Source organism: Neolamprologus brichardi, chromosome 23 (genome assembly GCF_056152115.1).
Source record: "Neolamprologus brichardi isolate AB-2024 chromosome 23, ASM5615211v1, whole genome shotgun sequence".
NCBI classification, from domain to species: Eukaryota; Metazoa; Chordata; class Actinopteri; order Cichliformes; family Cichlidae; genus Neolamprologus; species Neolamprologus brichardi.
This window is the reverse complement of record NC_142125.1, coordinates 25,891,342-25,918,754: the sequence shown is the minus strand read 5'-3', so window position 1 is coordinate 25,918,754 and position 27,413 is coordinate 25,891,342. Positions and strand designations below refer to the sequence as shown.

At 40.3% G+C, this 27,413-nt stretch overlaps 3 protein-coding genes and 1 pseudogene across 4 annotated transcripts in view; 1 reads left to right on the top strand and 3 right to left on the bottom strand.

Moving 5' to 3' along the window:
- LOC102783311 (PI-PLC X domain-containing protein 1-like) overlaps positions 1–27,413 on the bottom strand; it is a 42,946-nt gene that overhangs the window by 15,135 nt on the left and 398 nt on the right. The window lies entirely within an intron of this gene.
- Positions 3,557–4,724, bottom strand: LOC148096161 (uncharacterized). Its single transcript, XM_087836460.1, has 3 exons — positions 4,689–4,724; positions 4,358–4,453; positions 3,557–4,211 (listed from the first exon to the last, which is right to left on the bottom strand). The coding sequence occupies exons 1-3, from the start codon at positions 4,695–4,697 to the stop codon at positions 3,894–3,896; spliced, it is 423 nt and encodes a 140-aa protein (XP_087692586.1). The 5' UTR covers positions 4,698–4,724; the 3' UTR covers positions 3,557–3,893.
- On the bottom strand, positions 4,706–6,674 carry LOC148096160 (uncharacterized; annotated as a pseudogene).
- Positions 20,748–26,790, top strand: LOC102783597 (four and a half LIM domains protein 2). 2 transcript variants are annotated; one of them, XM_006792841.3, is made up of 6 exons: positions 20,748–20,834; positions 22,427–22,606; positions 22,717–22,891; positions 23,289–23,458; positions 24,886–25,072; positions 26,234–26,790. In XM_006792841.3, the coding sequence occupies exons 1-6, from the start codon at positions 20,748–20,750 to the stop codon at positions 26,383–26,385; spliced, it is 951 nt and encodes a 316-aa protein (XP_006792904.2). In that variant the 3' UTR covers positions 26,386–26,790. The 2 variants fall into 2 exon arrangements, with proteins under 2 accessions (XP_006792904.2, XP_087691808.1); XM_087835682.1 differs by lacking the exon at positions 26,234–26,790 and having other exon boundaries at positions 24,886–25,248.

Sequence of the window (27,413 nt, the reverse complement as noted above, 5' to 3'; positions counted from 1 at the left end):
CCTGCTTCAGCTCATTTTAGGTGATTGATTTACAAGCCACCTTTAGCTGCCCTGATAGCTTTTACCACATCTGCCTGTCGGGTAACTCTAACCATCACTTTTTGTGAAATTTCTATCCTTAAAGCAGGGGTGCCCAATCCCAGTCCTCAAGAGCTAGTGTCCTGTAGCTTTTAGATGCACCCCTACTCCAACACAGCTGAATCAAATGGTTTGATTACCTCTTCAGCATGCCATCAAGTTTGGCAAAGGCCTGATAACAAGCCATTCATTTGATTCAGCTGTGTTGGAACAAGGATCCATCTAAAAGCTCCAGGACGGTAGCTCTCAAGCACTGGGATTGGGTACCCCTGCCTTACAGTGTTTCCATCCAAGGAGTCATGGAAATAATGATACAGTTTATTTTAATAGCACTCATCAAAAAATATGCTACAAAGTGCTTACACCAAAAACATAAATAGTGCTTATTGAACACCTATGCACAGACACAGACTAAGAGATACAGGCTTTACATAGAAGGAACACACCGGCAGGAAAAGATAAGATACAGAACCCAAACCAAAAGACACCTCATGAAATCAAAGATAAATAATACAAAACAGAAATCCACTGGGTCACCGACCCAGGACCAAGACACTCACTGTCATATGCCTGTCTGTTTATTCATATGAGAAATAAACCTCAAAGAAGAAGAAGAAAGAAACATAAGATATAAAAGAAAGAAAGAAACTCATTGCAAAAGGAAATAAAATGAAGACAAAATTAATAATAGGAAGCTAATCAAAACCCAAGAGGAACAACACAGGGCACTTGCTTCTACAGCAGACGGAGCTGACTTCTACCAACTTTACTTTTAGGTTCAGGTAATGATTTACTCTTAATGAATTATGTCAGGTAGATCCATAATATGTTCATATTGGCCACAGGAGCCCCACCCGCCTGCTGCTAATACTTCTCGAAGAAAGTTGACTTAAAAGGGGAGGAGCTAAATGGCTTGTTTGAGAAACAAAGCTGCGTCAAAGAATGGCGTAACATGAATGGGCAATATTTTAAACTATGAATCATGCAAAGGTTATGCTAGTAAAGTCCAGCAATAAAAATACTTATTTGGAAATAAGGGATAAAAAGCTATTGAGAAAAAAATAAATAAAACTCAAAAGATGCCCTGAAGAACTCCCATCTCTTCAAAATGCATTTAATTCCCCCATCTTTGCCCCAGTGCTAATATTTAACAACGAACAGCCAACACCAATTTAATATTTATATTAAGATATATTTCTCTCCTTTTACATGCATTAAGCTTATATCGGTTAGATCCCTAGTACGGTCATCTCAGGCACAGGCGCCCTACCTACGTGCCAGTCATACTCTTTGTTAACGAGGGGCAGCCAATATAGAAGAAAGGATGTTTTATGCTAGAGGAGCCAATATGGCTTATTTATGAGCTATGTGAGCTAAGGGTTATAGTATAAGATAAACAAGGATTGCTTTGAATTGTGAGTCATGCAAAGCTATTATAGAAAATAAAATCTGTACCATATAGAAATTATTCTGGAAAAGTACTGGCACTTTGTTAGCTCTAGTTTCGTGAAAACTTGTTAGTTTTACATTGTAAAATGATGAAAGTATGTTCAGTTGGCTTTAAATTAGCACATGTTCCACCCTCCTGTTACACAAGATGTGGTCTGAGAGACATTTTTTTTGTAATATAATACATTGAAATCTAGGTTAATAAATTAAGTAACTTATTTTTAAATGTTATTTCTCAATTTAAGCAATAAAAAACAGCCCTGTGATGCTTATATGAGAGGTTTCAGTGGTTTATAAAAATCAAGTGCTGCATTTTGGGTTTCGCTGGATATTGTCCATGACTAATTCAATAGTTAAATTTAAAAACATTTATATTGATCCAACAGGGCTTATGACCACAGCAGAACTTCAAATCAACAACCATCCACAGTATCAGAGTTTTAGTACATTTATGTGAACCCTGTTGTTCAGTAGTCATATTGGTAACTGCTGATCAGCATTTTGAGCCAAATCTGAGTTCTAAGGACAGTGCAGCCATTCAGTTTTTTGAGTCTTTTGTTACTGTTGCTAAGGAGGTTATCTAATTGGTTCAGTTTGTCTATTTTGTTAGGTATGGATGGATTTGAATGAAGAGTGTATCACAGTTTCAATTTGGTCTAATTTAGTGGTTAACTTGTGGAGTCAATCCAGATGTTGGCTTCCATGTATTTCACATACATTCTCTAACATTATGAAATGGGGGGAAATTCATGACACGTCTTCTCAAATAGATGCCAAATTCAGGGACTCACGCATTGTGTCAGGGGGGTTTTCAGCCTTAGCAGAGGCATGCAATCACAGACTGCTGTTGTTAAATGCTTTTGTTGTTCGCTTTTTATTTCTGTCTCTATCAGATTGAATGATCTCTAAGAAATTATCTTATTTTCTTGTATCTGCTACTGTAACATCTATCAAGGATGTTTTGACAAGATTACAGAAAAAACTGGCTAATATCCGATCCAATTGCACAAATATTCAAGTGAATCTGAAGCATTATTACTGGCCTCTTTTAAACTGAAGATGTGGAGCCACCTACAGACAAAATATTATCTTGTCAGTCAGTAAAGTATTGTGGTGTTTAGTTATGATCTTATAAGACTTTGGTCACAAATTTAGAAAACGGCATAAAAAAATACTTCAAACCTTCAAAAGACCCTCATTTCTCAGCTTCTTTTTAGGTTCAGAAAAGGAATCGATTTGACTCGACAATCAGCCTTTTGGAGCTAGAAATAATCCTCTTTATACACTGAAAAAAATGTTTTGTTCAATTTACAAAATTTTTTTATGACAAGTGGTTGCACGAAATAAATTTGTTTGAATCCAGAAATATTTTTTAAGTACACAGAATTTAATTTAAGCGAGTAAAGCCAACATATATTTTTAAGCTACTTTAACTTAACTGTTGTGGATACGACTTAGTCAAATAATATCAGTAATTCCAACTAAGGTCGTGTTAAGTGTACCAGAATAATTTGTTTCCTTTAAACGTATGTCCCACAGTTATATTCAAATCAATCAAATTGTTAATTTCTCTCTATTTCAATTAAGTAAATTTTACTTAAAAAAAAAAAAAAAAAATTTGCTTACCCTGATTTGTAGTTCTTTTATTAACGTCAATAATGAAAACTACAAAATTCTTTCACATCTTTTATTAATGCAAAATTTGTTGCAAACAGAATAAGAATCCACATCTAAGGGAAATTGCTGTAATTTGTATAATACAAATTACAAAACTTTTGCCTATGAACTAATAGCTTTAAAAAGCTCTATTCAAATAAAACAGAAACAACAGACAAGAGAAATGTTAAGCAATGTTTCTCTTCCTCTAAAAAAAAAAAAAAAAGAATAAAACACTGCCAGTGGTATCAAGTATCACAATTAGAAACTGATGCATCCACAAACCAAAGTTTCAGACTTGCTGTTCTGTGATCCATATTTAGAAATTGCATTTTAATAAGACTTAAAACAAAGCGTTACCAGTGTGCTGCAGTGTGGTAATCATGCATATACTGTATTTTGTTTGTTTTTTTTTGTTTTTTTTTAAATCAGGTGAGTTAACACTGATTATAGGGCAGCAGCTATCAAGGACCGGAATAAAGAAAAATTGCTTCGGTAAACTGAATAATTATAAAGTTGCTCTTCAAGCTACTCAAATGTACCAAACGTGAAACATTCATTATTGAAAGTTAAAATGTTCAATCAAAACATAACACATAACATGAGAACGAATGATGGTTATACAAGAGTTTCACTCCTATTCACAAGAGCACCAGTTATTGGTAATTTACATAACAACATTCTCTGGATGTGTGGTTTTAGAAATCTTCCTATCCAGTAGCAATTTTGTTCTTCAGACCAAGGACTTTGGGGGAGAGCTTTTCCCCATCCAATCCCATCAATACTTTCTGAATGAATTCATAATAGTGCCTCAATTCCTTGGGGTAGGCTAGGTTTAGTGCATAGATTACTCCAAGCATCAATGCACAAGCTTGGGCCGGAGATCCAATGTTGTCCATGACTATCTCCCCTTCAACAAATATTCCAATGTCATCATAATGTCCATTTTGTCCATCCTCCTTGTTGATGACATAAATGCCCATGGTGTGCTTCTTTAGGTCTCTCTGGATGTCATCTCCTTCAATGTCCTAAACATTTAATAAAAAGGTAAAAGAAAAACAATTAAATTCCAATCTAGTCATTTGTGTGTGTGTGTGTGTGTATCACACACACTTTTTAGATAGATATTTGTGTGTGTATAGATGACTTGCTAACAATGACTTAAATGACTTACCAAGTACTCCCGAATAAGGCTTCTGTCCTCTTCACCAAGGTAGAGGCAAAGTGCCCTGAGAACTGCTTCCCTTTTCACGTTAACATCACTTTCAGCCTGTTTAAAGAGAGTTGCTGATTAAACCAATTTGGGGAAAAAACAACAACGTCTGACATTCGCAATAAGTAAATTTTATCATAAGTCAGTTCAAACATAGTAAATAAAATTTATATATGAAATTTCAAAATTTAGATTGCTTGGCCGGTCACCTAAAATGGCTTATTTGACTCACCAGTGACCTGCCACTTAAGACAAAAGAAATCCAAATAGAATTTGCAATATTCAGATTTACCTCTTGCATGATCTGCAAGTGGTGGGCAAGTTTCTGCCCAGTTGAAGTGTTGTAATACGCTGGAATTCAGCATTTACCTGTATCACACACACAGAGAAAAAAAGACTGGTGCTTAATCATTGGTATGATTATTTTGTTATTTCTTTATTAAATGCTACAATGCAATTGCCATCACTTCATAAAGCATGATTAGCATGTGGGTTAGTATACAGTGCATGAAGGATGTTACTACTGTTAATCAAAGACGAAATGAATGGCATCAGTCCATTTAGCGGGTTTAAAGGGTTTTAAAAAGCAGATATTTGTCTGTTTCAGGAGGTTGGCAACACATTTTCCTGTGCTCTTTGTCCACTGGTGGGAGTGTCTCACCTGTAAGGTCAGCACCTCTTGGTGGTGAGAGGTCTTAGGGGTTTTAACTTGACCCATTTATTTTTTATCTTATGAGCAACAAAGTTTGTTCATCACATTTTTAATTTACATTTGTTTAGCACATGCTTTTAACAATCTCAGGCCAACTAAAAACTAATAGCTAAATAAAAGGTTTTAGGTTAATTCACAATTGATAATCTGATTTCACTCAATCTCACTATTAATTATTGAGATGATTAATCAATCATTTCAATAATCAAACTCACTATAAAATAGTTTGGGCCCTATATGTAGTGCAAACTTACTTAAATAATCAAATATTTTTTTATTTACAAGAAAAATCAAAAATAAATTTTATTCATGTTTCTACACTTTAAGTCACTTTTTCATACTTGTATTTTAAGTGCTGCTCAAATAAATACTCTGTTCGGTACACAGGTCAAGCATTTAACGACAATAACTATAAATGCCAGCCTCTTTATACCTATATTTGGGATAGTCTTAATCCAAGTGGCCCAGATTAATTAATGTATAACATAAGGAATTACTGAAAAGAACACTCAGCAAAAAAAGCATGCCTTTACCTCATTAATCTGGAAAAGTGCAGGCCACCTAGCTTTAAACTCCCCAGCAGTTGGACTTCCCTGCACCACCTCTTGTCTACGGTAGGAAAATGTTCTTGACATCTTCTGTCTTACATCTGAGGCACTGTTTCTTCGTCTGACGTCGGTCAAAAGCTCAACCCTGATGTTTTCTAGACTGTCATCCGTTTCGCCAGCTGGGTGTAATGGACAAAAATTGACCTCAGCCTTTTTAGGTTTCTTAACATTTTTGGCTGGGAGGCAATCTGGATTTGTTTTTCAAAGCATTTATAGTCACTTCAGGACAGCCAATATTGCGCATCTTTGTCCTGTAATTAGCCATCTTATATTTCAGGCTAATCATCCAGCCATAGTAACCTGTGGCAGATGGCTCTCGCAGACAAGGAAATTTTTTGATCAGTGCCCCTGCAACTTCATCTATTTGGTAATTTTGAGGATAAGCAGTAAACTGAAAAATCGCCTCAGCTAGCTTCTCTAAGATGTCAGATTTAACACCTGGAGTAATCTTGAGCCAAGTTCCAGTTTCTCTGAAGGTCTCATTTCCACGCTGAAGTTGCACCTCTACATTGAATGAAAATCGAGGAATAGTAAACTCGCGAGGCCATGCACATGATCTCAGCTCACTGTCTGACTGTGGTAGAATTATGGTGCTGTCTGAGTTGGATGAAGACGATGAGAGACGGGAGTTTCTTTGAATACTTTCTGGACTTGCAGATGAGTCAAGACTGCATGTGGGATACTGCTTTGACAAAGAAGATGCACTTGTATCCAGATTTGCCAGGTACACAAGTTTGATTGTACTTCGGTCTTGAATGTCTTGCATTGATGTTATGTTCATAAACTCATTGTTGAAGTCAGGATCCATGAATTGAATACGAAAGTCTCTTTCAATTCCAAATGCTTGGCGAATTGTGCTCTGAAGATCAGTCAAAGTTCTTGGCATCCCAGATGGAACGTCAAGTCTCCTAAAATCATCATCTGCCACAATGACTCTCAGCTTCAGCTGCTCTGCCATTCTTCAATCTGATTTTTAAAGACATTAGGAGAAAAAAAAAGTTAAAATACTTTGCATTGAATAATTTATTACGGAGCACGAGAGTGCAGAACTGCAACACAGGTTTTACGGGTAAAAAGCAGTTTATTTAATTTTATTCTATAGCTTCATACTGTTTTTTTTGCTTACGTCAGCCAGAATCCTCAAAAAGTGTCACTTTGCTTTTAGTGGTATGTGTTGCAATTTATCCTTTATCAAAATGTTTTGAGCATCATCAATGATGTTTTTTTTAAAGACATATGACAACATGAGGCATGTTTGGCCAAAAGAACTCAAATGTAATGGAAAAAAATATTACCCTTGTGGGAAGTATCCAATCTTTATTAAAAATAAGCTAAAAATTTGTGGTGCCCCTCCTGTTGCCATGAAGATAACTGCAACTGAACACATGCAACTGAACACATGCAATTGAAGACAACATTTACTACCTTCTATATGAATGAATCTTTTAAGTATGACCATTCGCCGGCCTCCAATCCTGTAATCTGCCAAGGGGTACTGGTCTACCAAGGCACCAAGATCAACGAGGGAGATGTGTGATGTGGGAAAAAGTTCAAAACCTCTAAAATGCTCCCTATACCAGGCATCCATCTCTTTGACAATGAAGCTCAGGTTTTCCTCCACAACAACCATTTGGACAACTTCTGCAAATTCAGGCAATCCAGCAGAGGAGCCATAAACTACAATCATGCCAGGCCTGTAGTTTGTTCCATTCACAGAAGCATTCTTTGTGAGCTGAATATGGGTAATATCAGGGAATTTAATCTTCAAGTCTCGCTGTACATCATGATGCAGAATGTCAACAGAGACAGTAGAAACAGATGAAACAGTTAGGCTTGGCCTTACAGTTGTGACAGACTCCAAGTGGTATGCCATCATGAACTGATGTTTCACTGCCAGTGACAGTAGCACATTTTTAAAGCACCGTGTGTGACGAACAACCTGTTTGAAAAAACTGTGCTTTGCCTCGAACCTCATGGTCCACATGCCAACAAGTGGCCCAAAGAATTTAATCATCTGTGGATAATGCTCCACAAAATGATGTTTTGGTAACAGCTTCAGTCCTGGAAACAGCTCTTTCAACCTACATCTGTGGTCAGAGACTCTAGACTCAAGGAAAGCAATTGATTGTTCTGTGTGTACTGGTGCAACAACTAGTTCAACAATGTCCTTTAGGTCCAAAATTACCTGCCAAGCTGTTTCATCTGGAGGTACCAAGTGTCCTACCAACAATGGAAGGAATCGTAAGAGACTCCAATTTTCATGAGCATTTCCTCCAATGCTTTTGTTCTGCATGAAAGTCCTGGGAATAGCATGAGGGCGATTACTCTTGTCTGCCCATTTGTAGGGAAATGTCAGAATGGACTCATTGAGGCTGTCAAGTGTAAAATATTTTTTCAAAATTAAGATATTCAGGCAGTATGCCAACTCAACTGGTAATATGCCCTCAAAAATGTCATGTGCAATATCTGGAGGATATCCACTGCAAACACTGAAATGGGAGAGATGTGCAGAGAAAACACACCGTCTTTTAACACCGTGACATGGTTTTGCATTACTCTGTGCAGAACTTACATGCATTTCATGTGTCTCTTTGCTTCTCAGAGTAAACGCACCTGAACTAACCTCTGTTTCTTGAATATCAGATCTTTTGGCCTCACAAAATCTGCAAAAGTATTCACCTGAAAAACTCTCAATAAATCCAGAAATACTGTGTGCTCCTAAATTATCTGCTATGACACACTGTATTGTGCCCCTGACAAATTCTCCAAGATGTGCAATAAAAATCCCTTGACTTTCCAAAGTAACAAGATCACTCAACAAGGGCTCTAGAATCTTTTCATATCCATATGTCTTCACATCTTCAGACTTGCAGAGTAAAGCCAGATAAATGGAAGTCAGTGATGAATGGCAAGCAGGTGGTAAATTGCTAAGAGTCCAATATATGGCACAGATTTTGTGCTTTTTACGGGAAGTGCCAAGTGGATTGCAAATCTCAAAATCGTCAATATACAAATTCAGTAAAACTCGCAATTCACCTGCTGATAAAAAACTGTTTTCTTTGAAAAACAACCCCTCCCTAAAAGACCTGTAAATCACTTCTTCCCCACTTTGTTCTGTTATGCGACTACCATCCAAAACCTTAGCAAGAAGGTGGCAATCACTGAAAAGCTGCTGTAAAACCTTTAAAACTGGAACATACTGAAATGTTCTTTTATTTTTTTCATCCAACACATACTCTACAGGCTCTACAACTTTAAAATTTTCCTTGTAGAAATTTTTGCGCTTAAAGGATGTTGCTAGGGGACAGCCTTTACCTACCGATTTATACACAGGGTTAGATGTACACAGTGCAGATGCAAGTTCTTCAATGACTGACTGGTCTATTTGCAAGCTGTGACTGTTCAATGTGTCTTGGATAACGTTTGCTGCACTACACAAAGATGCTGTGCCCAACAAATACTGAAATTCCTCCAAAAGTTCATCAACTGCAGCACTTGGAACGTGAAAAATATTTTCTAGTTTTAATAACACTGCCGCAAGCTTTAGCTGAACTACGTCTTCATGATCATTTGATGTCTCTAAATCAACAGGCTGTTCGTCACCCCACAATTCCTCAGCATTTGAAGCATCATGCTCTGCAGTTTCAGTTGCAAAAGATCCTCTGACAATATCCTCTTTGAAGTCTACCAGCAAGTGTAAACTGTGCTTGCGACTTTTGTGTGACTTAAAGGTACTGTAAATATTTGATTTGTAGTCACAACCTTTAAACATACATGTTACTGTCTCATTGTTTTTTAAATGACGGCTAATGTGCACAAAATATTCACGCTCTGTTCCTAGTTCACTACAACCACATAACTGACAGGAAAAAGTTGCAAATTTGTCAGAGTGCTCTGAGGTATTGCTATGATTCCTTGACAAGTGTGTCAGAAGTGAATTCCAAGTCTTTAAAAGACATGGACACTCAGGATATAGGCACTTAATGTGATGGCCACGCCCAAAATGACTATGTTTCAGTCTATAGTGCTTAAGAAGTTCTGATCGTCTAGAAACTTCTGCACTGCAGTCTTTACACTTCCACATAAACTGGACATACAACAAAGAGAGAAAATTTGAAACAAAAACAAAAAACACACTTAGTACTTTACACAAAGAAAGCTTTAGCCGTGGTTAACCTACAAGAATGGATGCATCTTAGAAGTATGCTTGTAGGCTGTATTATCTAGAGCATTCTTTTCCCAACTCTGTTCCTTGAGGATGTCCATCCTGCATATTTTTGATGTTTCTCTGCTTCAGTGCACCCTGGCATATTAACTGTGTCAGTGACAGACTTGTGCACAACTTAAAGAAATTAGGCTAAACATTAATTCAAATCAGTGTGACGATGCAAGGAGACATCTAAAAAATGCAGGACAGAGGTCTTTGAGGAACAGGGTTGGGAAACATTGATCTAGAGTGCACCTAAAATCTGATCAGGTTAGAAAGCAATACCATAACAGTGCCAATTGAACAATCAAATAAAAGAAAAAAACAAAAACTAATATGTTACAGCCAGCAACTTTCATGTTCAACTTTAAATAATTTGCTCTAAAGGATGGGAACTGTTGGCAACACATGGAATCAGTGTTCTATGCCCTAGTCTTTAAAAAAAAAAAAAAAAAAACTGTACAAAATATAGAGGCATCTTTTCTTAAACTATATTAGTCATATGTATTAATTGATATTAATTAATATCAATATTAATAATCACAAGAACCCTTAAGATGAGATAGATAAACTTGTCACTGCAATACTGTCGTGATAAATATGTAAGAAATTTGCATGTACTTACCAAAATAACACCGTTTCCTTGAATAAACAATAACACATAAGGAGATGAAAATCTGCCAGAAAAGGAAAACAAATACAAAAAATTAAAATGAGGACTTTAGAAAGACAAACAATTACCATTTCCAAGCCACTTCATGATACTCCCTTGTAACAAAACAAATCTTACTTGCGCTTCTGTACAAACTACAGATGGCACGATACCACTTTTTTATGTCCGATACCGATATCATAAATTTGATTATATGCCGATGCTGATATGAATCCGATATAGTGTATTTTATAAAAAATAAAACTGTTTTTTTTTTTATAAATATTTTGCTGCATTTTGTATAAGTTCATACTAAGTTAAAAAAAAAAAAAAAAACATTAAAACTATTCTGTTATACCTGTATGCAAAAAATACACTGCTCCCAAAATATTTTATACTTCAGCAATGCTGATCAACCTAAAAAACTTACACCATCCTCCTTATTTGGGTATTCTAAACAGTACATAAAAATATTAAACAACCTAACTAATAGGGCTGCCAACTCCCAGCAAAAATATTAAGAAACCACCCCCCACCCTCTGCCTCATAATGCTTAATTGACGTAATCTACTTTAATGCACAGAAATCAACTTTTCTACAATAATTAAATTCAACATTTTTCTTCAATACAGTTGCAGACAGCACAGATGGTACCTTCCCAAAGGAAAAAGTGCTTTATGTACTACTATTACTAGGGTATATATTAGACTTAATATTTACTACATACAATAATGGATTTCTATACATTTAACCAGATCACCACTTTGGTTGTAAGATTTAGATAATTATTTATTAAAAGCTAGACATTTTAAATGAGAATAAGAAAGAAAATTATTTATTTGTGCCCCCCTTTCCCTGTTAATGCCCTACCTGGCCCCCTAGCAACACTTTGCTAGACCTGCCCCTGCACAGTTACCAGCTGTCAGCCACAAGGATCCTGGTGTTATTTGTCTCTCAGAAACAGTTCATAACTTCCCTTCAACTCATTCATGTCACCTAAAAGGTAAACCTGTTTCTTCAGCTCTAATGATTCAGTAAAAACATCTCCTGGTTTCACCTTCATGTTTCCTTCTCAGCACATATCCAAACTGATATCATGACCAGCAGCTATTACGGTTGTGGCTCCAGAAAACACAAGTGGATACTAGAAAGTAATATTAAAAAAAAATTCTAGCTTATCAAGCTTAAACGTGCTGCTATTGTTTATCTGCTGTTTTCCTCTTTCTAGCGCAAACTAGGCAATTAACAAACGACAGAGACGGGACTAGCGACAGAAAAGCCTATCAGCTGATAATTGATCAGTTTCATGATTGAAGTAGCAACAGGAGAGGGAGGGGGGAGAATGAGGGAAGAAGTTGTGGCTGTTCAGCGTAAAGACACCTTATAACTCCAGCTTTGTGTCTTTTTTCATTCTAGCTGAAGTACGAAACAAATCGCTTCCTTTCCCCCTCAATACAAAACTCCGACAGCCAGTCCAGCTGTGGCTCCATACATCGGTTGTTAAGCTCAACATGGAAATACTATGCAAACATACAGAGATGAACTTACACACTTGCTTTACTTCTCTGTGTTAGTTTTTTCTGAGATTAAATGCAGCGGTTTGGACGCACGTAGCGATGTTTCAAATGCTAAACCAGACCGCTGACAGGTCTCGCACTCAACAGCTCTATCAAGTGAAGCAACTTCTTTTCTGAGTTAATTTCAGTCCTGACAAACATCACTCTCAGTGCCTTTTGATCTCACATTATTGGCAACCACTGAGTTATTCTCCTCCACAGTTTACAACCATTATTTGTTTCTGCACAAAAGACGTTGTGCAACGCCAATCCTACTTATTTATTTCCTACCGCACCCCTGACTGTGCAGGTGCGTTCAGAAGCCCCCTCCCCCGCCCGACTATTTCTTAATGCCAATGTTGTGGCGGGAGGGACGATTTCTCAATTTAAAACTGCAGGCTGTCTGTATGAATTTTACAGCTAACTACAACAGAGAAATTGCCTCGTTTCATAATTTGTTAGTACAAAGTGTGCCACCAGAACTAAGCTAAAAACATGACATTTTAACATAACAGTTTTCATCAATACAATTACTCTTTTAATAGAGCAGTAGCTAATAGAGCACATAGCTAGCTTAAGTCAAATCACGACAAAGTTCAGAGGTGTACAACTACTTAGACTTCTTTCTCCATGTGCACACGTCTTAAAGAGTCAACATGCTTTGACTGAGGTAAAAAAAAATAAAACAAAAACGACCGTAAAAGGTTTACTTACCGAAGCTAGACCACCTAGCCCGCTTGCAGCACACAAACCGTCCGCTTTTTCAGTCCGCGCGCAAAATGGTGGCCTGTCCTAACGCATGCGCAAAATGGCCCAGCAGGATGCTATGAAAAACATACTTAAGCATTTTGAGCTACATTTAATTAACTAAAATTTATTGGATTAAAACGCAGGGAATGTATTCTGGAGTTACTCAAATTATATATGTAGACAGGAATTACCCATTTGAATTAAAAAGATATACCAAAATAAAATATGCTATATCTAAAAGGAGCCAATATCACTTTTTTCAGTGTACAAAGAGTAGCAGACATGTTTGTGCAAAATCTTCCTCTGTGTGGTATGTTTTTGTTGTATTCTTTATCTCCATTTAAACCCACGTCTTGACATGAGTTGAGTCAACTAACCCTATTGACAACCAGGTCTACAGAAACAAACTTATGAGCCCGCACGCATGCTAGTGAAGCTGTAGCACTTTAAACAAAACTCAAAGCTGATGTTCAGCGGGTTAAACTATCTAACAGGATTTGCTATTTGTTTGGTCCTCTAGCTATTTGGTCAAGAACCAAACCAGACAAAGTCAGAGTTAACAAAATATAATTTAACCAGGGAAAAAAAAATACCTATGTCAGTCTCTACACAGACTAATAATACAAATAGAATTCCAGTCCATACATACATAGAAAAAAGTATACGGAAATGATCCAAAACTCTAAACTTCAGAGCTAAGGAAACTGAAAAATAATAATATGTTAGTATTTCACTGATAAGAGACATAAAAGTCTAAATTAAAATATAATCAGTGTCTGGAGAAAACACAAGTTTGAGGCTCACAATGAGAAACAGTCTTCAGAATGTGAATGAAACTTCACAGCAGTCACCTCTGATTTTTATTTATTAATGTAACGTGAGGGTTCACTAGATGGTTTGTAAATATCAAAACACATAACCACCAAATAGCTACATAACTAGCTTTATAACCTTTGTAAACACCTCTTTGTATATCAAATTAGATTTAAATTTATTTCAACACTTTACATTTTCCTCCCCCCCTCACATAAGAAACGTCCCCATTTCCCTACAGAAAAGGAAAAAAACAACATACTGCGAGCAAAGGGGACAACAATAAAACAACAGCAAAACCAAAAACAAGTTCAGTTCAAAACATAGTCCTTGAGGTATCTGGGAGGCACAACTTGACGTCTCCCACATCGCCGTGAAACACCAGATAATCGATGAGGAGTTGAAGGGACAATGTCTGATTGGTGTATCACCACATGGCCAGAGGGGGGAGTTGTTACAGTCTCAGACCGAGGAGAAGGGGACAAAGGAGAGTGGGAATGGGGTCGTGACTGGTTTAGAAGTGGTGGCTGACAAACCTGAGGGTCTGATGAAGTTGCAGGGCTGCGGCCCTGAACATTCCAGCTCCCTTTAGCTGCAGATTTTGAAGCTGTGAAGGGCAAAGCACCTGATAATGCAGTCAATTGTGGAATCTGGGGCTGTGCAGGTATGTCACGAGCAGGCGAGTTGGTTCCACCTTTAGGGACAGGTGCTTTGTAAGGCCTGAGATGATTGTAGTGAACAATTTGAGTCTTGTCTGATTGGTCCAGGAGGTAGCGAATCCTGTACGTGACACCAGGGTTTTCTCCATCTGTTCCAAGGCACTCCAATATCTCAAAGGGGCCCTTCCAATGTGGAGCAAGTTTCTGCTTTGCTGTAGTGGGGTCATTTAACCACACCAAGTCACCCGGAACATAAAGAGTGTGTTTGATGCCCCTATCGTACAGTTGTTTCTGCTGGGTGTGGGCACAATCTCTGTTCCATGCAGCAGTGCTGAAGGCAGACTGAAGTCTCTGAGTCAACTGGGTGACGTAGTCAGCAGGAGAAGCAGAAGTAGATGATGCTGGCATGTTGGTAGGCAACAGCATATTAGCAGGCATCCATGCATCATGTCCATGTGTGAGAAAAAATGGCGTAAACCCCGTGGTAGAGTGAGGACTGGTGTTGTAAGCCAAAGCAACTTGATTGAGGCAGTCATCCCATTCGCCAGGCTGCTGAAGGAGTAACTTAGCTAACTGGTCAATAAGTGTTCGGTTGAACCTCTCAACCATACCGTCGCATTGAGGGTGATATGGGCTGGTCCGTGTCTTCTGGATGCCTAGCAGCTGACACAGATGTTTCACCAGGTCAGATTCAAATTGACGTCCTTGGTCTGTATGTAGCATTTCAGGGACGCCATGCTGACAGATGAAGTTGTCAAACAGGCATTTTGCAACTGTTGTGGCACGTTGGTCTGGGATAGCATAGAGATTGACATATTTCGAGAAATAGTCTTGAACAACGAGCACATACCTGTTGCCACGACTCGTAATGGGGAGTTCAAGTATGTCAGCTGCCACCTTTTGAAATGGCTCCGTAGCAACAATTGTTTTCATTGGAGCTCTGTGATGAGGTGTGGGATTCCGTCTGGCATCACATGGAGTGCATTGTGTGCACCATATTCTGATGTCACGTGACATGAATGGCCAGTAATATAGCTGCTGAGCACATTTCAGGACCTTATCTGCTGATAGATGACCGGACACTGGGTTGCCATGCAGCAGCTGTAGGACAGTGTCTTTTAAAGATTCAGGAACAACCAACTGATGCAACACTGACTTTTGGGACGGGTTGAAAGCTTTATGACAGAGTAAGCCATTGTGGAAGGTAAGTCTAGAGTACTCATGCCATAGCACTTTTTCCTGAGGTGGGCATTTTTTCATACGCCAGTAGGGTGGTTTCCGACCCTTAGCTTTCCAGCCAATGACTTCTGACAGTACAGGATCTTTTTGTTGTTCACTTTTGAGATCATCTTCAGGCAGCTCAAGCACAAATGTGGATGAAACAGATAACACTGCACACTGCAGTCGCGGATCAGAAAAGTCATTGCATGGAATGTGATTTTGGTCAGTACTGCAGGGACTATGGTTGGGCGGGCCTGCAGGACCTACGCACCTCTATTCAGGTTTCAAGGTAGCAGAAGCAGTGCAGACTGTGTCCTGCTCTACGGTTTCACCAGTGACAGGGCGACATGACAGTGCGTCCGCAGTGAGGTGGCGATGGCCATCTTTATGAATCACAGTCCATTCAAAAGGATCGAGTTCAAGAGCCCAGCGAGCACGGCGACCAGTTCTATCACGGTCAATGGGTATTTTCCGAAGACCCAGGAGGGGCTTGTGATCCGTGACAATAACAAATGGCTGCTTGTAGAGATAGTGACGAAAATGTCTAACTGCCCAAACAATGGCCCAGAGTTCTCGATCATAAGTCGACCACTTTCTTTCTGCCTTTGTATGCGCATGGCTAGCATAGGCAATGACTTTCTCTTGCTGTCCCTGTTTTTGAGCTAGTACACTGCCAATCGCTGTGCTTGAAGCATCAGTATACAGAGAAAATGGCAATGTGAAGTCAGGGAATGAAACCACTGGAGGGTTTAAGCATTCGAACCACTGTAGTACCATTCTGAACTTCACTGAGAGTGTGAGCCACAACAATGTCACATGTTGGATTAGGGATCAAGACACCATAGTAGTCTGTTGGAACAGGAGAAGCCGGTGTGGCTGCTGACACACAGGCTGTGATCAGAGTTTCGCTCATAGCTGGAATTTTGGTTGGCGCTAACACAGAAACATTACAGCAGGCAGCCACCTCATGGCCTTTGGGCAACAGGGGAATTTTCATGTCCCACAGTTGCAGTACTTTGTTTTTGAGGTCGAGAAGAGCATGGTGCCTCTGCAGAAAATCCCAACCTAGAATGACTGGCTGGTAAGCACCTCTGAGGACTTCAAAGTCCTGCTGCCATACCTGAGTCCCAAGCCTAATACCAACGGTTAACTTGCCTAAGATTTCCAGATGTTCTCCATTGACCGAACGAGCTGGCACAGAGGATGCTACCATAGGCCGTTTTTTCAAAGCTGGATGAGAGTTTCGAAAATCTTCACTCACAAGGGAGACAAAGGAACCAGAGTCAATTAGAGCACACACTTCAATGCCCTCGACAATAGCCAAAACGTTAGAGGAGACTGATCCACCAGATTCTGAGGGGAACTGGGGGATGTGGTTTTGGGGCTCTGATACTGTAGCTGATGTTTGCCCCTCAACAGCAGCTAATGAAAGTTTCCCTGTGGCCCGGAGGTAAAATGTGCAGGCCTTTCCGGGACTGGAAACGAACACTGGTCCTACTGTAGGACCCGGCATCTCTAACTCTACGCGGAGCCGGACTGGGACTGCGTCGGTTATTGTCAGGGTAATTGTACCTGGAATACTGGGAGGGCTGTTGGGAATGGTATGTGCGTTGATCATGTTTCTCACATTTGTCCCACTCATTGAACCTCTGGGGAACAGGGGAAGAAGGACGTTCACAGTGAGACTCTGGATCACAATGATAACGCCTCTCAGGCGAGCAGTAGTCTCTGGGATGTTGTCTGGCATGATAAGGCGACGGGGATGCACTGCGGGTGCTGTACTGAACATTGGAAGAGGAGGATCTATCATGACTGGAGTCCAAACGTTGGGCAAGGTAACTCTGTTTCTCCCGTAACTGCTGTACTTCATGTTTCAGGCTGGTTACAGTAAGCGTGAGCTCCTCAACCGCTTGAAGAAGTTTAGCATCAGTAGGCTGAGGACGTATCATAGCAACCTGTTCCGAAGACGGAATATGAGAGGATCCTACAGCTGTAAGTTGCAATGTGCCCGTGCTCTCTCACAACGGCTGGCAATGCGCAGGGCTCCGTTGAGATCCTCTGCACCCATCTCATGAATCTTAGATTGCAAGGTGGGGTCCAACCCAGCAACAAAACGGCGAAATTTTTCACCTTTCAAGGCATTGTAGTCATAGTTAGGGAAAGCTTCAAGCACAAGACGGGTAATTTCTGCGCTGTATACATCTAAACTTTCACCTGGTTTCCAGGGGCGAGTATTCACATGTGTCTGGAAGAATGGCAGAGAATATTTTGGACCGAAAACCTCTTTCAGCTTATCCTTCACTAGATCATAGTCTTTCTGGGTTGATGAAGGAAAACTGTCCCAGTACAAAAATGCAGCATCTGCTAGACGAGTAGGCAGAACAGAGGACATCACAGTTGCCAAATCTACCTCAGGTGGAGTCATAGCTTGCACTGCCACTTCAAAGCGACGAGACCAACTAGTAAAAGATTCAGTCCCATCTCCTTTACAAACAGGTGGAAGATCTATTGTCAGGGCACTGGAGACGGTATGGTGGGCGGGAGCAGCAACAGTCCGTATTGCATCCACTGACCTCGAATGTGGCACAGGAGAAGAGCGCAGTTCATGCACAGATTCACTCTCGTCAGCTGACATGTTCCCAACAAATATCCAGCTCAAAAAAATCACAAAAATCACAAAAACAGAGAGAAAAGCTGCAACAATCCTTACTATCTCCAAAAATTATTACTGTTATTATTTTCAGTTCATCAGCTGTTCACAGAGAGGGATAAATCCGAGCGGGAAAAAAAAACGATCCTATCCGCAGCTTGGGAGTAGAAATCACCAAATACACAGAGCCCTCAAGAAAATAAATCCCACCGCTGCCACCAGATGTAACGTGAGGGTTCACTAGATGGTTTGGAATCTCTCTGAATAATTAGAAACAGCAAGATGGAGACGGATAACTTTTTAGCAGCCTCTTTACTCTCAGCACACCGCAACAACAACCCACACTTCCTGTGTGCCGCCCTCATGAATACTTCACTGGCCTCTCAGAAACCAGGAAATCTTATACTCAGATCAAAACAGGAAAACAACCAGGTAGATATAACACATACTTATTACTGGTTTGAACATGCATGTCTAAACATTCAAACGTGCAAACATGTAAATATCAAAACACATAACCACCAAATAGCTACATAACTAGCTTTATAACCTTTGTAAACACCTCTTTGTATATCAAATTAGATTTAAATTTACTTCTACACTTTACATTAAGTAAAACTCCACTCGCAACCTTTTTACTGTAGAAGTCATGCAATGACAGACAGACGGGCAGAAATTCATCCAAGATTTAATTACATCAGGAAATGATACAAGGCAGCTCTTTAAGAAGTACAACGCTCTATTTCACAATTTCAAAGAATGTGATCCGGATACACGTCAAAATTTAACTGGTTCTTCTTCTTTAATCCTTACCTCTTCACAAGTTTCACCAAAATCGGCTTAGACAGAAGACAAATGCTCTGCCTCATCTCTCATATTAGGATGCAGCAAAGTTCCTTTGTATTTTTAGTTTGCGCAGCCGATGTATAAAACAGGATATGAAAATTAGTTTAAAGTCATTAAAATGTCCCGATTGCCAGTGTTGGCAGCCGGGGATCAGTCTGCCAGGGCCTCCGCTCCTGGCCACCGCCCGGCACACAATGCACCCGACCCCTATGGCGCCTCCTGCGGGTGGTGGGCCTGCGGGAGGATGGGCCCATGTGCCCTTGTTGGGCTGTGCCCGGCCGGGCCCCATGGAGTAAGGCCCGGCCACCAGACGTTTGCCCTCGGGCACCCTCCGGGCCTGGCTCTAGGGCGGGGCCCCGGTAACCCTATCCCGGGCAGGGTAAACTGTTCCCTCGATGTTTTCTTCATAAGGGGCTGCCCTTTGTCACCGATTCTGTTCATAATTTTTATGGACAGGATTTCTAGGCGCAGCCAAGTGGCGGAGGGCTTTCGCTTTGGTGGCCTCAGGATCTCATCTCTGATCTTTGCGGATGATGTGGTTCTGTTGGCTTCATCGGGTGAGGGCCTCCAGCTCGCACTGGAACGGTTCGCAGCCAAGTGTGAAGCAGCGGGAATGAGGATCAGCACCTCCTAATCTGAGGCCATGGTTCTCAGCCGGAAAAGGGTGGAGTGCCCACTCCGGGTCGGGGATGAGTTCCTGCCCCAAGTGGAGGAGTTCAAGTACCTCGGGGTCTTGTTCGCGAGTGATGGGAGAAGGGAGCCGGAGATCGACAGACGCATTGGTGCGGCGGCTGCGGTGATGCGGACGCTGCACCGGTCCGTCGTGGTGAAGAGGGAGCTGAATGTAAAAGCGAAGCTCTCAATTTACCGGTCGATCTACGTCCCTACCCTCACCTATGGCCACGAGCTGTGGGTAGTGACCGAAAGAACGAGATCGCGGATACAAGCGGCGGAAATGAGCTTCCTCCGAAGGGTGGCTGGCCTCTCCCTTAGAGATAGGGTGAGAAGTTCAGCCATCCGGGAGGGGCTCAGAGTAGAGCCGCTGCTGCTCCACATCGAAAGGAGCCAGCTGAGGTGGTTCAGGCGTCTGACAAGGATGCCTCCTGGGCACCTCCTGGGTGAGGTGTTCCGGGCATGTCCCACCGGGAGGAGGCCCCGCGGCAGACCCAGGACACGCTGGAGAGATTATATCTCTCGGTTGGCCTGGGAACGCCTTGGTGTTCCTCCAGATAAGCTGGAGGAGGTGGCTGGGGAGAGGGAGGTCTGGGCTTCTCTGCTTAGGCTGCTGCCCCCGTGACCCGGCCCCGGATAAAGCAGATGAAGATGGATGGATGGTCATTAAAATGGAAAATCCTCTGGGCAAAATGTGCATGAAACCTGCAGATAAACCACTAAAGACCAGCACAGCCGTTATTATCTTATTATCTCACGTTTGGAGTCACCCTCACAAGTTTTATAATGGGTAGGAAAAACAAGTGTTATTTATAAATGGGCAAACGTCAAACTAAAGCTCATCACAGATCCTTTTTTATTTGGTAGAGTTTGTTTTGAGCTTTTCACAGCAGGATTTTCTGGGATTTGCAGCTTTTTGGTTCGACTTTATACCCGTCTGAATTTAACCTGCCCACTCTGGTCAGACCACTGCTTCCGCCTCCACGCCCCAGTGTGGGTCACATCATGCCTGGGCTGTATAAAGGAGATGCTCAGTGCTCAGTAGACACCTCGGGTCTTCAACTGCTACCAAGCTGCCTTTCTGATACGCCGGTAAGATTTTATGTTGAGTTGCTTTACTCGCTAATTGAATCATTCATTAAATCTGCATCATGATAAATTTTGTATAGTAATAGTTGATGTATTTGTAAATTTCCCATGATTAGCTGAATATTATTCAACTTTCTCTGGAGGTTTAGCGGATTAATTGTTGAGCAACTTTTTAGGGGGAGTGAGGGAAAAGTGAACACAGACTTTTTTCAGTAAATTCTAAAACATTTGTCTGGTATTTGGCCAGTACACCATGACATAATGACATTTAAATAAACTCAATTAAAGAGATGTATTGGGCACAAAAAGACTTACTGAGGAATGGTTATGAAAGTACAGTAAGAGGAACAAAGGTAGAAATGGGATTTATAGCAAAGTACTCATGTTTTTTAGTGGAATTCAGATAGTGTAAAAGGTTCATAGATTAGATGGCGCTATGAAGGGAATCTGTAGAGGGTAGAAAGGATTTAGAAAAGGGTACACAGTTCTTAAAGGTTTATAAGACAGTGTCAAAGAAACAAGGGTTCCCAACAAATGTACCAAGACTTTAAAAGGTAGAGAAGAATGGTAAAGAAACTTTTAATATCAAAAAATATGAAGGGTTTATGATAGGGTATAGATGATGCAATAGTTTTTAAAGAGTTTAAAGAAGACGACACATGAATTTTCAAGGGCACGAAGGGTTTATGAATAAGTACATAGGTAGAGGCATAGCCACAGTGGGTTTATAGAAGCTTTTGAGGGTTAATTGAGAGTATGACAAGTTAAGGCGCAGATAAGGTATTTGAGGATGCGTGAAGAGGTATAAATAGTTTATGAAGGTCTACAAAAGGTTTGTGAGGTATTAATGGTTTATGAAGGGGTCCCATTGGGTGGGACTGGGGGGGGGGGGGGGTTGGAAAGTACTGAAAGGACTGAGGATTAACAAAGGATTAGAGGTTGTTAATGTGGGGCTATTAAGTATACAGTGGTTGTTCTGTTTGCTTAGATGGTAGAGAAAAAGTATAGATGGCAGAGAGGATGTATAAGTCACAGAAGCACATATATATATTGAGAGAAGCCAGAATAAAAAAGGCACAAAGGCTACAGAGGAATATGGTGGGCGCTGAGTTTGAAATATATTTGGGGAAAATAGTGGATATAGGGACTTTCTTTAAATCCACCACTTCTTAAAGCAAGAATTTAACTGTAAATCATTCTTCAATGGCCCTTTATCTTTTACTCCTCCTCCATCAATACTCTCACTGATTTTCCATCATGTGTTTTTTGTTTTTTACCTACTTTTAATATTAGTTTTAGACTCTATTGAAGAGTTGAGTTTATACTTCATTTCAGCCCCATTTTCAGAGTTATCGGTGACATTCCTTTAGCTAATTTGCTGAGTGTAGTGCTTTATTAACTTCACAGGAATTCCAGTTAGGTTACACGTGCTCATAAAGGAATGATGATCATTAATATGTGCCACGTGGTCCTGAGATAGTACTGTGATTCTTTTGTAGAAAAGTCTATAATTGTACAAATGTGATTACATTTGAGCCAGTGATTGCTCCTGTGTGTGGCTGCAGTTATGCAACGTTTATAGCACTGTCTTACAGAGCATAGGACTCAGAAGAGTCGCAATGGGCGAGCGTTATGATTGCACAGAGTGTCAGGAGTCCCTGTACGGCCATAAGTACATCCTGAAGGAGGAAAAGCCCTACTGCATCAAGTGCTATGAGACGCTATTCTCCAACACTTGTGAAGTGTGCCAGAAGCTCATCAGCTGCACAAGCAAGGTAAAATACCCACATTTCAACTGCTACATTTTTCTTACAGTGATTCTTGTTTTTGCCATTGCTTAAATATTTCCACGAACTACAGAACCTGACAGTGTTTGTCTCTGCAGGATCTGTCGTACAAGGATCGCCACTGGCACAGCGACTGCTTCCTCTGCACCAAGTGCAGCCGGTCTCTGTTCGATCGGCCCTTTGCCACCAAAAATGAAATGCTCATGTGCATCGAGTGCTACAGCAACGAGTACTCTGCCAAGTGCCACGCGTGTCTGAAGAACATCATGCCAGGTCAGGAAACTCTAAGCTTACTGTAGCGCACACAGATTCTAGGTCTGACCAACAATTTCAGCTGTCAAGATGGCAGCCAACAAAATTCTAATATACAATTTATTCGTCAAATTGTTGATATCAATAGGAAACAATCTCCACTACAATAATGATATGAACATGGAGGGATAAAATAGTCCAGTGTCCCACTTGCAAAAGTGTTGTAGCGTTTGCAGTGTGGGCTATGAGTAGACTAGAGTATGACCTTCGCTACTGAGTTTTTACAGCCACAGCCGCTTTAGCAAGTTGGAGATTTCCCAAATGACAACACAGCGATACATCAGCACCAGATGGATTAAATTAATAAATTACATTTTTTAGTCACTCTCTCTCCTTCTCCGTCCTGTGCACCCACCAGGCTCTAAAAAGATGGAGCATAAGGGCAACAGTTGGCATGAGAGTTGCTTCACCTGCAACCGTTGCCAGCAGCCCATTGGCACCAGGAGCTTTGTCCAGAAGGATGCCAACAACTACTGTCTGCCTTGCTATGAGAAGCAGTTTGCTCTGCAGTGCGTCCACTGCAAGAAGGTAAAGTGACACGCTGTGGCTTATAATCATCGCTGTGTTTGTTAAGCTGCAGATTCAACTGGTCTGACATGTAAAAAGAAAGGTCTTACACATGCTCTGTATACTTGGCCTGATAAATGGTCCAAATCAATGTAAATGCTGCCATAATGAAAATACATGCAATGAAGGCGGGTAAAGATTCATATCCATGGTACGTAACAGTTCTGGGCAGGAAACAGATGGTCACACAGGCAGGGATCGGAGGCGTCTTTTTGTGCTAAAAGCTGAGAGAGCAGTCATCTGCCTCCCCTGTGACTAAGTCGGCAACAAATGCACAAAAATGACAAGAATGTGAAGTTAGACTGGTTTACAAAGGCAAAGAGCGGTAAATGAAATAACAGGAGCAGTTGTACAGGATTTTTTATTTTACAAACAACATTACCAAAACAGACAGGAACAGTACTAAAAAACAAGATGATCAGTTCCTCTCAGTCAACATCACATGACATGGTGGTAGCTTGATAATTCACATCCACAAGTACAGCAAGTACAGCAAACAAAATACCTCAATTTCTAGTGTCACTTCCAAGGATAGCAAACTATGCAAGGCTTAAATGTTTAAGACTTGCTTAGCTTTGGGTGCAATACTGGGTGATGTTTGCACCTTTATTTGGGCGTAATACCACTTTCAGCATGCATCCTTCTGCAAAATACTTTTATGTACAGTATTGTTTGCACACTAATATTTAATCATACTTAATCACAGTGAGAAAATCTGAATGAAATTTATGTGCATACTAAAATTTGGTCACTTTAGCCCATTGCTACGAGGTTGCCAGGCAACCTAATGATGGTATAAAATATGCATTATTCAAGTTGTGTAAATAAATCATTGTTTGTTTGGGGTTTTTTAAATAGTAAAATCAAAAATGACAGTGTTATTTATCAAGCTTTATGGATGCATCAGTGTTAAAAACAGGTCTTTTAAACCCATTTCTTTGTAATTGCTAGGCAACATGACATTATATGAGCTATAGATAAGAGCCTTTGGGGGCTTAAGATGTACCCGTGTGACAAGTTTGGCTGCTCAAGTGAGAAAAGTATTTAACTCAGTGGGAGTTACAGAGTTGTAGTCGAAGGCATGGAATCCTGGTCTTGTTCTTTTAAACGATTTCTCACCTTATTCAAAATTTTTGCTCTAGCTTATGCTTGACAACTGGATTATCAGTGTGTTTCTGCTCTGACACGGTATTAAAAACATTTGAAAAGGTATTTTTAGACCTTAAGATTCAATATATGTCCAACGCAGATGGTATAAAACATGTAGCTACGGTTACATAACCTGGTTGTTTGTGAAAGCATGTTTTGAAGCCTGGGACTGGGTCTTTTCACAACCACAGTTATCCCCCTGCTGGTCATTTAAACATTTGTAAAATGCGCTTTTTCAGCCCATCACCACTGGAGGTGTGAACTACCACGACCAGCCTTGGCATAAGGAGTGCTTTGTTTGCATCGGGTGCAAGCAGCAGCTGGCCGGCCAGAGGTTCACCTCTCGAGATGACTTTGCCTACTGCCTTGATTGCTTTTGCAACCTGTTTGCTAAGAAATGTGCTTACTGCACCACCCCAATCAGCGGTAAAGGTCATGCTACACTCATATCAGAAGTACTGCCCTTCATGTTACACATCCAGCATATAACCAGGGAGTTACCGACACTTTGCACCTTTAAATTTTTCATTTTCTTGCTTTACGCGTTTAATTTTTATGGCCCACAGTGTTCAGTGCTTAATTTAGCTGTGGTATCAGTTTGACCACTGTACAAAGGGGATTCTTGTCCAAATGTGCTTGGCATGTTGAGTCGAGACTCATTGGAAAATGAATTACTAGAAATATGCTGGAATTATGATTTTAAGTCCACACTTTAACAATTTTCCCTGTTAAATTATACTAAACTACTGGCAGCTTCATCTGGCAGCATGACATCCACATTCCAGTGGAGCTGCTGTTTGCGTGAGCATTGAAGATATTTGCTGACAATGGTACACTGTAAAAATACCCTCTATTTTTGTTGAAGTTCAGGTTTGTTCTCCAGAAACTGAATTCTCCCTTAACCTCTTAAGCCCCAAGCCTACCTGATCTCCTGCCTTTTGCCCCCGTATCAGGGGGCGTTGGGGCTTAAGAGGTTAAATAAGTGTGACTATGCGTAAACACAAAATCAGTTTAAAATAATATATAAGGGAACGCTTGAAATTATGGACTCTTTTGTAGTTTCTTTGTAACATATGAACCTAATTCTTCAGGACTGAGTAAATTAGTACACCTTACTGGTCCCAGGTTCCCCTTTTGAACTACGTTTAACCTTTAGCCGGTTCGTCTTTTATGTCTGATTAGCCATTTGCATTACCTAATAAAATGTTCAGGGAGTTTATCATGCAATGTCAAAATTCTACTAAACAAATAATTATCTACTTGTCTTCAAAGACTGAATAACAAGTTTAAATGGTTTTGGCCGTGGCTTTCATCACTTTTTATTTTGGGCCAACGGGCAACCATAAGTGCCACTTAAAGCAGCACTTTAAATATCACACCCAGAAGCAAGACAAATCTAACACTGCAAACTTTTGATCATGGGAGCATACTTAAAAGCAATTTAATCTTAACTGCTTTTAGGTGACGATCACAGTATAAACCACCCCTCCTCAGCATCCTACGTGGATCCACTCACCATCAATTACGGAGTTATTTCATTACCCAGATCATGAGACTCCCCTTTACTGACTCCTCTCTCCATCTCAGGTCTTGGGGGGAGCAAATACATCTCTTTCGAGCAGCGCCAGTGGCACAACGATTGCTTCAACTGCAAACGGTGCTGTGTGTCTCTGGTTGGTCGGGGTTTCCTGACGTGCAAAGACGACATCCTGTGCCCCGACTGCGGCAAGGACATCTGAGCGAAATCCACCAGAAGACAGCCCGAGCCGGATTGGCTGCCTGTTGGCATGCACAGCAGCATTCACCTAACTTTGCATGATTTGAATCATTTATCAGTGTCTTAAACATTAACATGTTTTTTTATGCATGCACTGAAGATACTGCGTCTTATGTGAATGACCTGCAGCCTTTATTCCCCATCAGGATTTCTGCATTTTGCTCAGGAAACATCCATACGTGGAACAAGAACATGTTTTACTTTCAAGTCAAGAATGCTGTAACCCAAATATACTATGTGACAGCACATGTAAGAGCATGTGAGGCTGTTCTTAACTGATAGCACTATGATGTAATTGTTACTACTAATGTTGTTTGTTCTAATTAAATCATTGCTATGTAATCTAATTTCAATCTGTTAGGCACAATAAAGAGCTTTAAAGGATGCTAAACTGGATTAAGGCTTTGACATGCTGGCCCACTAGCTATGCTGAGTCAAAAATCCAGAAGGACAGTATACATTTACACAGTTATGACACAAAGTTTGCATGACAAAGTTAGCCAAAAAAAAAAGACTCAATTTACAAAAATTCGTTTTACGTTTTTATATGTTTAGTATTAAAACATGTTAATTAATTTGTGCAGAAATTAATCATAGTGGGTTTAGCCTAAACTATCAGGAAAGAGGGGAAAGGGATCCTGCAACAATATCTTCATATCTTGTTAAACAAAGGAAATATGCAGTCAAGACAGAGGGATGAGAACACACTGATATGTAATAAAAATGCTTTAGATTATAACAGCAACACTTAAAGACCAGAAGCTTATAATGGCAACCAAACAGCTGATTGTATTATCCTGTAACATGAATATTTTGTTTTTTTTCTTGTTTTTTTTTAATGAAAGAACCGTGCAGACTCCCAAAAGGTTGATTCTGTTCATCTGGACGTAGCGTTTTCAGTGGGACAAAGCTTTCGTCACTCATCCAAGTGACTTCTTCAGTCTCAGCTGACTGCAGGTTTCCCCAACCTTATAAACAGTACATTTGCAC